The following is a 15,076-nucleotide window of genomic DNA, read 5'->3' on the forward strand; positions in this document are numbered from 1 at the left end:
TAAATATATTCTGAAAACTACTTGTTACTACTAAATATATCAGCAAAGAAAAAATGCTGTTTTTTTTATTCTTTAAAAAGCAAACGTTTACTGGGGCTTTGGACTATTTTAAATTTTATTCCATAAGAAGACCATAAAATAAGGATCCAAATAAATAAACCTCTTACTCTTCTATCACACAGAGTTTACCAATATATACTTACCATCTAGCACTTCTTCAGAAAATCCCGTTTTCTCAAAATCACTGGTATTCTGATTGTACAAACCAAATAGAAGATAATTTGCCAGCTCTCTGCAGCCTTCATTGTACCTGCTATCGATTCCTGCAAGGCAAAGGAGGCTCTGATCAGCTGTACCGTACTACAGGGAGCAAATGAGCCAATAATTTGCCCCTGCTTAGCAAAACCCTGATGATCAAGCTGAAGGACGCAGCTCAGACCAGTTTTGTGCCAGAAACCAAGCTAACCAATTCTGTGAAAGAAACAGGTCTCAGCATCAAGTACCTTTACTTGAATTCCAACGTCTTGTAATTGAGATAATCAAACAGCACAGATTATGGAGCCTGTTCATTTCTGAAAAGGATTCATCTTGGAATGCTTTCAGTTAGCTTAAGAATAGGGGTCAGAAAAATCTTCACCTTTCAAAGAGATCTTTACCAAAACACTTGGGATCAAACAAAGGCAGATTAAGGTGGCTTGACAAGAACCCAATAATGTGAAGAAGAGGACAAGTGAGTGGAACCACAAACACCCATCACTTTACAATTATGAGGCTCAAGGTCTAGCACTGTACTAGATGCTGGGGTATGGTGGTGAACATGCCTGCAAATGACCCTCATGAAGCTTACAGTCTAGAGGAGCTGAATTAGAGACAAATAAAAAGGAAATTAAACAATACTGTCTTCACTACCATCTCTCAATGCTTTAGGTATATATTTATTACCTAGGTCCTGATGTCTGTGAAGTCTCAGAGTATGGCTCTGGGCAAGAGGGACATGTCATGGCAGGAGGCAGCTATATATGTGAGGCTAAAAGAAGGGCTTAAGGCAGAAGTAGCTCCAAAAATGGGCTTCCTATCTCACTGATAGCTCATCTAACCTCATTAAAACAGCAACAAATTTCGGGGGAACAAGAACTAGGAGGACACCAACTCACGGCTTATTTCACATTGCTACTATTACTAATACCTTCCTGTGAACAAAAAAAGCCAAGTTGCCCAAGCCCTGAGTCCCACTTTGTTAAAAGCACTGACCTAGGATGCAGAGGATCCCATCCGGCCGAGACTTGCTGCTCTGGGTCAGGATGCTCTGAACCTGCCGAAGTCGACTGCAGCTGCAACAAGAACAGAAAATGGTCCCCTGAGTGCCAGGACAGCCCCATGAGAAGAGCAGCATCCTGTGTCCCACAATGGAGTCATGAGGAAGAGGAATGACTTTGCTGGGGATGGAAATTGATTCTTGTCTGGTTCTGGTATCAGAACCATAAAATGGATTGGGAAGGTTCCTTTCTCTTTTATTTTCTGGAAGAGGTTGTGGAGAACTGGTCTGAAGACTAAGTCTGACCTGCTGATTACAAACTCCTCAACAGAGGATGAAGCCAAAGTCCCTCTCTCATGGTCAATGGTGGAAAGGATTAAGACTCAGCAGCTGACTCCAAGAACTTCCAATGACTTTTCATGTTTTGAAGATTTTTCAAATAAGAGTTTCCATACTGTTCACCCCACTTGTGGTCCTCATCAGTCTGTCTCAAAAACAAATGCAAACTAAACCCCCAAACTGGCCTGAGAACCTAAACAAAGCTCTAATTCATCCTCACAGCTATCCATAAAGGGAGTGTCAGCAGAGAATACTTGCTTCCATTTCTGTGTAGACCTATTATTCCTTCAGCCCTAGGGATAGCCGTTTGCTCAAGCAAAATGTGAGGCACTCTCAGACATTCACATTACTTCTAAGGACCCCATTCTCTCCATACCCATCCCCTCCTTCCCAGAAGCTCCAGAGAGAGGCGCCCGATTTCCTGCTCAAGACTGATTCTTCCACCTGGTCTCCTCATCATCTCCAGGTCCAGGATCTGCCTCTAATACTCATTCCCTAACACTTTTTTTTTTTTTTTGAGATGGAGTCTGGCTCTGTGGCCCAGGCTGAAGTACAGTGATCTTGGCTCACTGCAACCTCTGCCCCCCAGGTTCAAGTGATTCTCCCGCCTCAGCCACCCGAATAGCTGGGATTACAGGTGTGTGCCACCAACCCGGCTAATTTTTGTATTTTAGCAGAGATGGAGTTTTGCCATGTTGGCCAGGCTGGTCTCGAACTCCTGACCTCAGGTGATCCGCCTGCCTCATGCCTTACAGGTGTGAGCCACCGCGCCCAGCTTCCTAACACTCTTATATTTAATACTTTCTCTACAGTCAATATAATCCCAGTCCTACTACATCATTATTAACTAAGAGCCTCTACAAACCAACTACACTAATTCTTCCACCTATGAAGCCAGGCATCATCCCCATCCCTTACTGAATCTCCTCCAGTACACTGCCTTACTCTCACCTCAAAACTGTATTTACAGCCAAACTACACTATTTCTCTTCACTAATTCCTGAATTCTTTTGCCCCACTGGATTCTTTTTTTTTTTTTTTGAAATGGACTCTCACTCTGTCGCCCAGGCTGGAGTGCAGTGGCACAATCTTGGCTCACTGTAACCTCCGCCTCCTGGGTCCAAGCGACTCTCATGCCTCAGTCCCCCAAGTAGCTGGGATTACAGATGTACACCACCATGCCTGGCTAATTTTTGTACTTTTTAGTAAGAAGGTTTCACCATGTTGGCCAGGCTGGTCTTGAACTCGACCTCAAGTGATCCACCTGCCTCAGCCTCTCAAAGTGCTGGGATTACAGGCATGCGCCACCACACCAGGCTGCCCTGCTGGATTCTTTTTGATGTTCCTATGCCCCAACTCATTCATTCCATGACTTGGCGCTCTTCATCACTATCTTCCACGAAGAGTTTCATAGTCTTCCATGTGATATCAAAACTAGACAAAGATAGTACCAAAGACTATACTTTCAGGGATCATTTCTGTAGTTCATTATTAGAGAGGTCTCTCTGAATGAGTAGAGCACTAGAAACCACAGAAGGAGGCACAGTGGTCTCTCCTGAGCATAAAGCTGGTTTTTGATGTTGCTTTGCTGCAACTGCCGTTCGTCACTGATGACTGTTTTCTTCCTCTGGGAGAGTAAGAGGGAGAGGACACTATCTGAGTGTTTCCTCTTTAATCATCAGTCAAAAACAAAAAGTATCAAAAAGAGAAAGAAACCTACAAACCAAAATCCATCATGAATATAAATGTAAACATCCTGCCTTTTTTTTTTTTTTTTTTTAAAGAGATGGGGTCTCATTAATGTTGCCTAGGCTAGACTCGAACTCCTGGGCTCAAGCAATCCTCCCTCCTCAGCCCTCCTGAGTAGCTGGGATTACAGGCGTGCACTACCACACCTGGGAAATTTTTTTTTAATTAAATGTAAATACCCTTAACAAAATATAGTAAGTAAAATTCAGCAACATGTAAAACAACTATACACTAGGACCAAGTGGAATTTATCACAGAGATACTCGAGGCTGGTTCATTATTCATGAATCCATCAATGTAATCCCTCATATTAACAGGCTAAAGAAGAAAAATCACACAACCAAAAAACTGATGCAGAAAAATCACTTAATAAAAGTCAACACCCATTCATAATAAAAACACTCAGAATTGATGGATATCCCAACTACACTAATTTGATCTTTATAAACTATATGAATGTTCCCTGAAAATGTGTGTATCTATTATGCATCAATTAAAAAAACAGAAAAAAAGCCACTCAGAAAACTAGAAATAGTTTCCTCAACTTGATAAAGATCATTTAAAAAACCCACCAAGCAAAGTTTGTAATTACACATAATGGTCAAAGTCTGAATGTTTTTCCTCTAAGGTCAGGAAGAAGATGAGCATGTCTACTCTCATTATTCCTATTTAACATAATACCGGAAGTTCTAGCCAACAGAATAAGGCAATAAAAGGAAGTAAAAGACACATAGACTGAAAAGACAGAAAGAAAACTGTTCCTATTTGCAGATATGTCCTATTTGTAGATGACATGATGGTCTCTGTAGGAAATCTTAAGGATTCTACCAAAATTCCTAGAACTAATAAGTGAGTTCAACAAGGCTTCAAGATACAAGATCAACATATAAAAATCAACTGTAATTTTTTTTTTAGACACAGGGTCTTGCTCTGATGTCCAGGTTGGAGTGCAGTGGTGTGATCATAGCTCACTGCAGTCTCTAACTCCTGGACTCATGGGCTCAAGCGATCCTCCTACCTCAGCCTCCCAAGTAGCTGGAACTACAGACACATGCCACCACACAAGCTAATTTTGAAAAAAAATTTTGGAGAGACAGGGTCTCACTTTGTTGCCTCCCTAGGCTGGTCTTGAATTCCTAGCTTCAAGTGATCCTCCCACCTTGGCCTTCCAAAGTGATGGGACAACTGTAACTTTATAGAAAACCAAAATTTAAAATACAATACCATTTATAATCTCTTAAAAATTAAATACCTAGTTATAAACCTAATAAAACATACACAGCACTTACATGTTAAAAACTACAAAACACTGATTAAAGAAATTAAAGAAGATCTAAATAAATAGTAAGACATACCATGTTCATGGATTAGGAACCTCAACATAGTACTGATATCAATTCTCCCTAATGTGGTAAGTTTAACACATCCCTATGAAAATCCAGTATTTTTTATAGATGTAGAAGAGATTATTCTAAAATTTACATAAGCCAGGAACAGTGATACAGGTCTTAGTCTCAGCTACTAGGAGGCTAAGATGGGAGGATCACTTGAGTTCAGGAGTTCGAGGCCAGCCTGGGCAATATAGTGAGACCTCATCTCTTAAAAATAAAATAAATAAAACTCATAAGGAAAAGCAAAGGAACTACAATAGCTTAAAACTGTTTTGAAAAAGAAAAAGTGGGAGGAATCACTCTACCCAATGTCAAGACTTACTGCATAGCTAAAGTAATCAAGACTGAGTGGTACTGGCTAAGGGACAGACACATAAGTCAATGGAACAGATAGAGTAACCAGAAGCAGACCCACACAAGTACAACTAACTAATTTTTAACAAAGGCACAAAAGCAATTCAATGTTGGATGGATAGTCTTTTCAATAAGTAGGGCTAGAATAACTGGATATCTACGGGCAAAAATGTAAACCTCAACCTTACACATTATATACAAATTAAAGCATAGATCTAAATGGAAAATGTAAAATCATAAAATCTTTGGAAGAAAACAGAAGAAAATATTCTGGACCTAGGATTTGGTGAAGAGTTCTTACACTTGACACCAAAAAGTGTGATCCATAGGAAAAAAAAATGATAATGTGGACTTCATTACAATTTTAAAGTTTTGCTCTATGAAAGACTCTGTTGAGAGAATGAAAAGACAAGCTACTGACTGGGAGAAAATATCTGCAAACCACATATCTGAAAAAGAACCATATGTGGAATACATAAAGAACTCTCAAAACTCAATTGTAAAAAAAAAAAATCCAATTAGAAAATGGGCAAAAGGTATGAAGAAACAATTTGTCAAAGAGGATACAGAAATGGCAGAGAAGCCCTATGTTCGACATCTTATCCATTATGGAAATGCAAATTAAAACCATGAGATATTACTATACCTCTGTTAGAATGGATAAAATGAAAAACAGTGACTACCAAACTGAGAATTCAGAGAAACTGGACCACTCATATATTTCTGAAAGAAATTACAGAAGACAGCAATAAATGAAAAGATACCCTCTGTTCATGCATTGGTAGACAATATCGTTAAGCTGTCAATGTTACCCAAAGCAATCTACACATTCAGTGTAATCCCTTCTCAAATCCCAATGATGTTTTTTACAGAAGTAGAAAAATCCATTCTAAAATTTACATGGAATCTCAAGAGACTCTGAATATCCAAAACAATCTTGATAAAGATTAAAGCTGTAGAACTCACACTCCTGATTTTAAAACTTATTACAAAGCTACAGTCATCAACAGTGGGATACTGGCATAAGACAGATATACAGACCAATGAAACAGAATAAAGAGACCAGAAACAAACCCTCACATACCTGGTCAAATGATTTTGACAAGGATGTCAAGACCACTCAATAAGAATAGTCTTTCAAACAAGTGGTGCTGGGAAAACTAGATATCTAAAGAATGAAGTTGGACCTCACCGTACACCATATAAAGAAATTAACTCAAAATATATCAAAGACCTAAACATAAACCTAAAACTATAAAATTTTTATAACAAAACACAAAGGAAAATCTTTGTGACATTCGATTTGGCAATGAATTCTTGAAAATGTCACCAAAAGCCCAGACAACAAATAAAAAAATATATAAACTGGACATTTAAAATTTAGAACTTCTGTGCATCAAATGACACAAGCAACAGAGTAAAAAGACAACCCATCTATATAACTCAACAACCACCACCAAAAATTCCTATTCGAAAATGGGCAATGAAGCCAGGCAGGTGGTTCATGCCTGTAATCTCAGCACTTTGAGAGGCCAAGGTGGGGGATCTCTTGAGCCCATGAGTTTGAGACCAGCCAGGGCAACACAGGGAGACCCTGTCTCTATAAAAAGTAAAAAAAAAAAAAAAAAAAAAAAAAAAAAAATTAGCCGGATGTGGTAGCATGTGCCTGCGGTCCCAACTACTCATGAGGCTAAGGTAAGAGGATCATCTGAGCTCAAGACGTTGAGGCTGCAGTGTGAGATGTGTTCACGCCACTGCACTCTGTCCTGGGCAACAGAGCAAGACTCTGTCTCAAAAAAAAAAAAAAGAAAAGGGCAAAGAACATTTCTCTGAAGAGGATATGCAAATGGCCAAGCACATGAAAAGAAACTCAACACCTCTAATCATTAGAGAAATGCAAATCATAACCATAATTAAATATTACTTAATATCCATTAGTATGGCTACTATCAAAAAACTAGAAAATAACAAGTGCCATCAAGGATTTGGAGAAATTAGAACCCTTGTGCACTACTGGTGGGAATGCAAAATGGTGCAACCACTATGGAAAACAGTATGGCGTTTCTTAAAAAATTAAAAATAGAATTACCACATGATCTAGAAATTCCAGTTCTGGGTATAAATTCCAAAGAATAGAAAGCAGGGACTGAAAAAGATACCTAGAAATTCCAGTTCTGGGTATAAATTCCAAAGAATTGAAAGCAGGCACTGAAAGAGATACCTGTATACCCATCTTCATAGAAGCACTATTGCAACAGCCAAAAGGTGGTAGCAACCCAAAGTGATAAACAAAATGTGATACATACACACAATGGAATATTATTTAGCCTTAAAAAGGAAATTCTGACACATGCTACAATATGGATTAACCTTGAGAACATTATGGTAAGTGAAATCCAGCCATAAAAGTACAAATTCTGTATGATTCTACTTTTTTATGAGGTACCCAGAATAGTCAACTTCACAGAGACAGAAGGTAGATAGAATGGTGGTTGCCAGGTGCTGGATGGGAGAGGGAATGGGGAGTTATTGTTTAATAGGTACAGATTCAGTTTTGCAAGATGAAAGGTTGTGTGGATGGATGGTGGTGATTTTAGTTTAACAATGTGAATGTCCTTAGTGCCACAGAATTGTACACTTAGAAGTAGTTAAAATGGTAAATTTTATGGCATGTGTATTTTTCTTGTTTTGTTTTGTTTTTTTGAGACAGAGTTTCGTTCTTGTTGCCTAGGCTGGAGTGCAATGGTGCAGTCCCAGCTCACTGCAGCCTCTGCCTCCTGGGCTCAAGTGATTCTCCTGCCACAGCTTCCCAAGTAGCTGGGATTACAGGCGCCCGCCACCCAACCCAGCTAATTTTTTCATATTTTTAGTAGAGATGAGGTTTCACAGGGTCTCACTCTGTTGCTCAAGCTGGAGTGCAGTCGCTTGATCACGACTCACTGCAGCCTCAACTTCCTGGGCTCAGGTGATTCTCCCACCTCAGCCTCTCGAGTAGCTGGGGCTACAGGCGCATACCACCACACCCAGCTAATTTTTCTATTTTTTTTTTTGTAGAGATGGGTCTCACCATGTTGCCCAGGCTGATCTCAAACTCCTGGGCTCAAGCAATCTGCCCACCTTAACCTCCCAAAGTGCTGGATTACAGGTGTGAGTCACTGCACCTGGCCAATTTAAAAAATTTTTTTAGAAGTTAAAAATAGTCAGCTGGGCATTGTGGCTCATGCCTGTAATTCCAGCACTTTGGGAGGCTGAGGTGGGAGGATCAACTGAGGTCAGGAGTTTGAGACCAACATGTGCAACATAGCAAGACCCTGTCTCTACCAAAAAAAAAAGAGAAATAGTTTTTAAAAAGTCAGCATTATATAAAACAAAAACAACAGAGAGGGAAAATTCTTACAGTGTAAAAGGGATTAAAGAATAACAACAAAATGCAATCTATGAACTTTAAATTTTTTTTAGAAAAGAAAAACAGGCCAGGCATGGTGGCTAATGCCTGTAATCCCAACACTTTGGGAGGCCAAGGCGGGAGGACTGCCTGAGGTCAGGAGTTCGTAACCAGCCTGGCCAACGTGGCAAAACCCTGTCTCTACTGAAAATACAAAAATTAGCCTGGCGTGATGGCGTGCGCCTGTAATCCCAGCTACCCAGGAGGGTGAGGCAGGAGAATCACTGGAACCTGGAAGGCAGAGGCTGCAGTGAGCCAAGATCACGCCACTGTACTCCAGCCTGGGCAACAGAGCAAGACTCTGTCTCAAAAAAAAAAAAAAAGAAAAATGGAAACATCTGTGAGACATCTGAGAAAACTTGAATATGGACTATGTATTTGATACCATTAGGGATCTACTGTTAATTTTCTTAGGTATGGCAATGTTATCATGGTTATGTAGTAGGATGTCCTTTATTTTAGATGCATAAGGAAATATTTAGAAGCGAAATGTCACAATGTCTGCAGCTTACTTCAAAAAGGTTTGACATAAAAGAAGACAGATTGAGAAAAAGAAAAAAGATAAACCACATACGGCAAAATGTTAAAAAGTGTGGAATCTATCTGGTGGGTATAGCAAATATTCATTGTACTATTCTCTCACTTTTTTTTTTTTTTTTTTTGAAGTCTCATTCTGTTGTCCAGGCTGGAGTGCGGTGGCACGATCTTGGCTCACTGCAACCTCTACCTCCTGCGTTCAAGTGATTTTCCTGCCTCAGCCTCCCTGTAGCTGGGATTACAGGCGTGTGCCACTATGCCCAGCTAATTTTTGCATTTTTAGTAGAGACAGGGTTTCACCATGTTGGCCAGGCTGTTCTCAAACTCCTGACCTCAGGTGATTTGCCCGCCTTGGCCTCCCAAAGTGCTGGGATTACAAGTGTGAGGTGCCACGCCTGGCCTCTCACATTTTATGTATGGTTTGAACATTTTCATAATAAAAATACGGGGGTGAGAGGAAAGAAAGTCTTAGAAGCAGCAAGGCTGAAACAGCAAGACGATCAAGATTAAAGTAAGAAAAACTTTTTCTGGGCAATGAAGATTGCCTGCCTCTCCCCACTTTTTCATGTTTAATAGAAGGCTGATCTTGCAATCATTCTCTGCACTAGAAATAGTTCATTGAGTTGGTCCTGTGGCCCACTTCCCAACTCATCAGACAGTAGGCTGCTTTACTGCCAAGGTTACCCAGAGCTCTTTGGTTTTCAAAGTTACAACCAGCAAGTGACAAAAGCATGAAAAGGTCAGGTGACCAAGAAAAAAACAGCTCCCCAACTACTGCTGTACAAAGCCAAGACAATACTGAAAAGTTTCCTTTCCACAACTGTGTTATCCAAAGAAAGTGCAAGCATATAAAATGTAGAAAGACCTTCTTCCCAGAGATAAACACTGTCCTAATTAGTGTTTCTTATTTTATTATCAAATGGTGAAACTAAATTCAATTCTTTCTTTCCTTTGTGTATTTTCTGCTTCCCAAATTTAATTATTAACCAGAAGATAGTTTTTTATTCATCAATGAACCATGAAACGTGTCACTTAATTATTTACCTTTTAATTAAAAAAAAGAAAACCTAGTAAGTATTTAAAAACCCACCATGACCCACACTCCCAGCAGCCAGAATTAACCACTGTTAATATTTTGGCATATTTGCTTTTTTCTACATTACTGCTTTTTAAAATTATGTATGTTGAATATTTACTGTCTATTTTGAGGGAAAAAAGGAATATTACATAAAAACCTAAAGTCATCATTGATCCTCACCCCCCAGAGGTCACCACTATGAGTTTGTTGTGTATCCAGCCAGTCTTTTTTCCTTCTTTTTTTTTTTTTTTTTTTTGAGACAGAGTTTCACTCATGTTGCCCAGGCTGGAGTGCAACAGCGCGATCTTGGCTCACTGCAACCTCTGCCTCCCGGGTTCAAGCGTTTCTCCTGCCTCAGGCTCCTGAGTAGCCAGGATTACAGGCATGCGCAACCACGCCCGGCTGATTTTGTATTTTTAGTAGAGACAGGTTTCTCCATGTTGGCCAGGCTGGTCTCAAACTCCTGACCTCAGGTGATCCACCCGTCTTGGCCTCCCAAAGTGCTGGGATTACAGGCGTGAGCCACCACGCCCGGCTGTCTTTTTTCCTTTTAATAGAAATATTCAAAGGGCGGGCGCAGTGGCTCACGTCTGTAATCCCAACACTCTGGGAGGCCAGGCATTCAACACTAGCCTTAGCAACACAGCAAGACCTCATCTCTACAAAAACTAAAAATAAAAAAATTAGCCAGGCATGGCGGTGTGCATCAGAAGTCCCAACTACTTAGGAGGTTGAGGTGGGGGGATCACTTGAGCCCAGGAGTTCCAGGCTGCAGTGATTGCACCACCGCACTCAAGCCTGGGTGACAGAGTGAGACTCTTATCTACAAAAAGAAAAGGAAATAAATTTTTTCAAACATATACCATACCCAGCAATGACACTGCCCTCTAACCCCCAGGTCTACCTGAGCATGTGGTCACCAATGACTTTGTAAGTTCTACCTTTAGAAGACGCATAGACTCAGCAGACCCAATAATGCAGCTTACGTCAAAGATGCTGCTTTCATATTATAACTTATTTCTTATTTTCTTTGGATTCAGACTCAGAATTTAGACATGATAGATGACTGATAGATGACAAGAAGAAGAAACCAAGAGCTAAATAGATGTAGTTTGCCCAAGATCACAAAGCTAAGTAAAGATTAACATCATCAGAACCTAAGTGAGCAGGTACCCTGACTCTGAACTTTTTCTTTCTGCTGAACCCCACTGTTTTCCTGACAATAAAGCCAGTCGTGGGTACAATATATGTGAATTCTAAACAATCATCTCTGTTCTTCCCGTCTTATATGTAAATAGTTAACTCACTGCTCACTGCTTTTATAACAACTGTGCATGAACAGTCAGGTATGTTTTCTTGTTTGTTTATATTTCATTATCTTGCTTCCCTGGAAATGAAGAAAAAAATCGGAAATTTTATTTTTACCCAGTTTTTCTCCATGATTTATGCCTTCTTTATCTTGAAAATTAAACAATTAAAATACTAATATATTCTTCTTATATCCTGTACACTTTGTGTCTTGAATGTTTTACAAAATGAATCCTCATATACCAATCTGATTCATCTCATCATAGAAAACTGACATGAACAATTTGGTATGCAACTCTCAGTAATACATAGTTTTGGTGTTTTTCTGTTGGGGAAGTATTTGTTTTTACATAAGCAAAACAATAAAATATGTCACTGCTCTGCAACATGCTTTTTTTCACTTAACATTATACCTCAGAGATCTTTCCAGCTTAGTACATATAACCAAATCTCATTTTTAAAACTGCTGGCCAGGTGCGGTGGCTCATACCTGATCACTAATGATGTTGAATACCTTTTATTTATTTATTTATTTATTTTTGAGACAGTGTCTCGCTCTGTTGCCCAGGCTGGAGTAAAGTGGCACAGTCTTAGCTCACTGCAACCTCCGCCTCCTGGGTTCAAGTGATTCTCCTGCCTCTTGAGTTCAGGAGTTCGAGACCAGCCTGGGCAACATGGCAAAACCCTATCTCTACAAAAAATTAGTTAGGCGTGGTGGTTACAGGGGCATGCCTATGGTCCCAGCTACTCAGGAGGCTGAGGTGTGGAGACTGCTTGAGCCCAGGAGGTTGAGGCTGCAATGAGCCGAGATTGAGCCACTGCACTCCAGCCTGGGCAACAGAATGACATCTTGTGTCAAACAAAACAAAACAAAAATAAAAAATAAATCAAATAAAACTGTTGTACTGTATTATTTTGTTTTTATTTAACCAGCTGCTATGATGGAACATTCAGGATTTTTACTATTTATGTTTGCTATTGCAAACAATGCTATGGTGAGCAACCTTTTATGTCCATCTTTGGCACAAACACAAAAGTTTCTGCAAGGAAGAGATCTAAAAGTAGCACTGCCAGGTTAAGAGGTGCCTGCATTTTAAATTTTGATAGGTGTTGCCAAATTGTTCTTTTAAACCGTTTACCTATAATATGCCAGAGTACCTGTTTCCCACAAGTTTCTAAATTATGTGTTACCACTCTTCAACTAATGCTAAATGAGTGGCTGGAATTCTGAGTTACAACTCACACTTCCCTAATTACAAGGGAAGTTGTCAAATGTTTATTGATTATCTACATTTCTTTTTCTATGAGTGCATACTCATATTCTTTACCTACTTTCTAGTCAGTCATTTGAGTTTTTTCAGAATAATTTACATATTTCATCATATTTTAAAAGTTGTATTGGGCCGGGTGCAGTGGCTCACACCTGTAATCCCAGAACTTTGGAAGGCTGAGGCAGGTGGATCATCTGAGATCAGAAGTTCGAGACCAGCCTGGCCAACATGGTGAAACCCTGTCTCTACTAAAAATACAAAAATTTGCTGGGCATGGTGGTGTGTGCCTATAATCACAGCTACTCGGGAGGCTGAGGCAGGAGAATCACTTGAACCCAGGAGGCGGAGGTTGCGGTGAGCTGAGATCATGCCATTGCACTCCCGGCCTGGAGACAAGAGTGAAACTCCGTCTCAAAAAAAAAAAAAAAAAAGTTGTATTTTGGCCATGTGTTGCAAATATTTTCTCCAATTCTCTAGATTTTGTTTATAGTCTCTTTTTCATGCCGAAGTTTAAAAATGTTATGTAATTAAATCTGTGTATCTTCACCTTTAAGCTTAAGGGTTTTATGTCTTCCTCTTGTGCCTTCCCCAGTCAGTATTATAAACAAAATAATAAATGTCAAATTTCATTCTAATTATATATGTTGGTTTATAAAAAACATTTAGTTCTTTATTCCACTGGAATTTTTTTACTTTCATGAAGCAGGAACCCAACTGCATTTTGTTCCCCCAAACAGGAATGACTGTTCCAAGATCATATATTATTTTAATCCTCTGATCTGGAATGACACTTCCAGAATTTGCTAAACTGTCGTATACAGTTGGATCTATTGTTTGGATCTCTATCTGAGGCATTTACCTATTCTCACAGGAATACTGCGCTTAAAAAAATAATCAGAGCTTTAAGGTATGCTAGCTAGCACTTGAACTTCTAGTATACAGATTACTTTTATAGCTGATGAGGCAAGTCCTTCTATCATTGTTTCAAAGATTCCATGGCTTTTACTGAACATTTTCTTTTTTCTTTTTTTTTTCTGAGACAGCCTTGATCTGTTGCCCAGGCTGGAATGCAGTGGTGCAATCTCAGCTCACTGCAACCTCCACCACCCAGGTTCAAGCAATTCTCATGCCTCAGCTTCCCGAGTAGCTGTGATTACAGATGTGCGCCACTATGCCCAGCTGATTTTTGTATTTTTAGTAAAGACACGGTTACACCATGTTGGCTAGCCTGCTTTTGAACTCCTGGCCTCAAGCAATCCACCGCCTTGGCCTCCTAAAGTGCTGGGATTACAGGCGTGAGCCACACCTGGCCTGAACATTTTGTCTTTCAGAGGAAGTGTAAAATCAGCTTGTCAAGTTCCATAAACTCTTCTGCTGGGAATCTGTATTATAATCATACTGCATCTGGACAGTACTGAGTTCCCTACTCAGGAACATGATTATGTCTCTCCTTTCCTTCCTCTCATTTTATAAACCCTTGTGTCAAGTTTTATATTTTTATTTATAAAATAATCTTTAACATTCTTATTAGGTTGATTCCTAGGTATTTTGCAGTTTTTGTTTCTATTTTGAATGTCATGAGGAATCTGATACGGTTTGCCTGTGTCCCCACCCAAATCTCATCTTGAATTGTAACTCCCATAATTCCCATGGGTCATGGGAGGAACCTGGTAGGAGGTAATTGAATCATGGGGATGGGTCTTTCCCTGTGCTGTTCCCATGACAGTGAATAAGTCCCATGAGATCTGATGGTTTTAAAAATGGCAGTTTCCCTGCACAAGCTCTCTTCTCTTGTCTGCTGCCATGTGAGATGTGCCTTTCACCTTCCACCATGATTGTGAGGCTTCCCCAGCCACGTGGAACTGTGAGTCCAATAAACCTCTTTCTTTTGTAAATTGCCCAGTCTCAGGTTATGTGTTTATCAACAGCATGAAAACAGACTAATACAGAGTCCGTTACATTTTTTCAAAGAACTTGCTAAACTCTAATTAGTTCTAACAGTTTTGTCTATTGTCTTAAGTTTTCCAGTTAGTAAATCAAAGCAGTTTTCTCTCTTCCTTTTTTTATTTACAATTTATTTACAGTTTTTATTTCAACTCATTAATTCATCAACTTTTTATTGAGCACCTACTGTGTGCCAACTGTTCAGAGCACTGGGGATTTAGCAATGAATGAAAGGACAAAAAATCCTCGGAACAAAACCAGAACTTAATTTTAAGGGAAGGAGGCGTGAGAGAGGAGAGATAAACTAAATAAGTAGGTAAAATACACTTGTCATATGGTGGTAAGTGGGAGGTTGTGAGTCCTAAGAGGAGGGTAGAGTGCAGTTTAAAAGCAAGATCAGGAAAG

At 39.6% G+C, this 15,076-nt stretch overlaps 1 protein-coding gene and 1 non-coding gene across 4 annotated transcripts in view; one reads left to right on the forward strand and one right to left on the reverse strand.

The window, feature by feature from the left end:
* The window catches only part of DNAAF9 (dynein axonemal assembly factor 9), a 160,517-nt gene that overhangs the window by 134,284 nt on the left and 11,157 nt on the right, over nucleotides 1–15,076 (reverse strand). For all 3 annotated transcript variants that reach the window (XM_003821307.6, XM_008974784.5, XM_063601022.1), the window contains exons 2-3: nucleotides 1,252–1,331; nucleotides 204–323 (exon numbers count right to left, since the gene is read on the reverse strand). In XM_003821307.6, coding sequence (XP_003821355.1) covers nucleotides 204–323; nucleotides 1,252–1,331 — 200 coding nt within the window. The remainder of the gene's footprint in view (nucleotides 1–203; nucleotides 324–1,251; nucleotides 1,332–15,076) is intronic.
* LOC112438046 (small nucleolar RNA U3) lies at nucleotides 3,048–3,259 on the forward strand. Its single transcript, XR_003026546.1, has one exon. It is a non-coding gene; the product is annotated as a small nucleolar RNA U3 (small nucleolar RNA).

This window comes from Pan paniscus, chromosome 21 (assembly GCF_029289425.2).
Source record: "Pan paniscus chromosome 21, NHGRI_mPanPan1-v2.0_pri, whole genome shotgun sequence".
In the NCBI taxonomy this organism is placed as follows: Eukaryota; Metazoa; Chordata; class Mammalia; order Primates; family Hominidae; genus Pan; species Pan paniscus.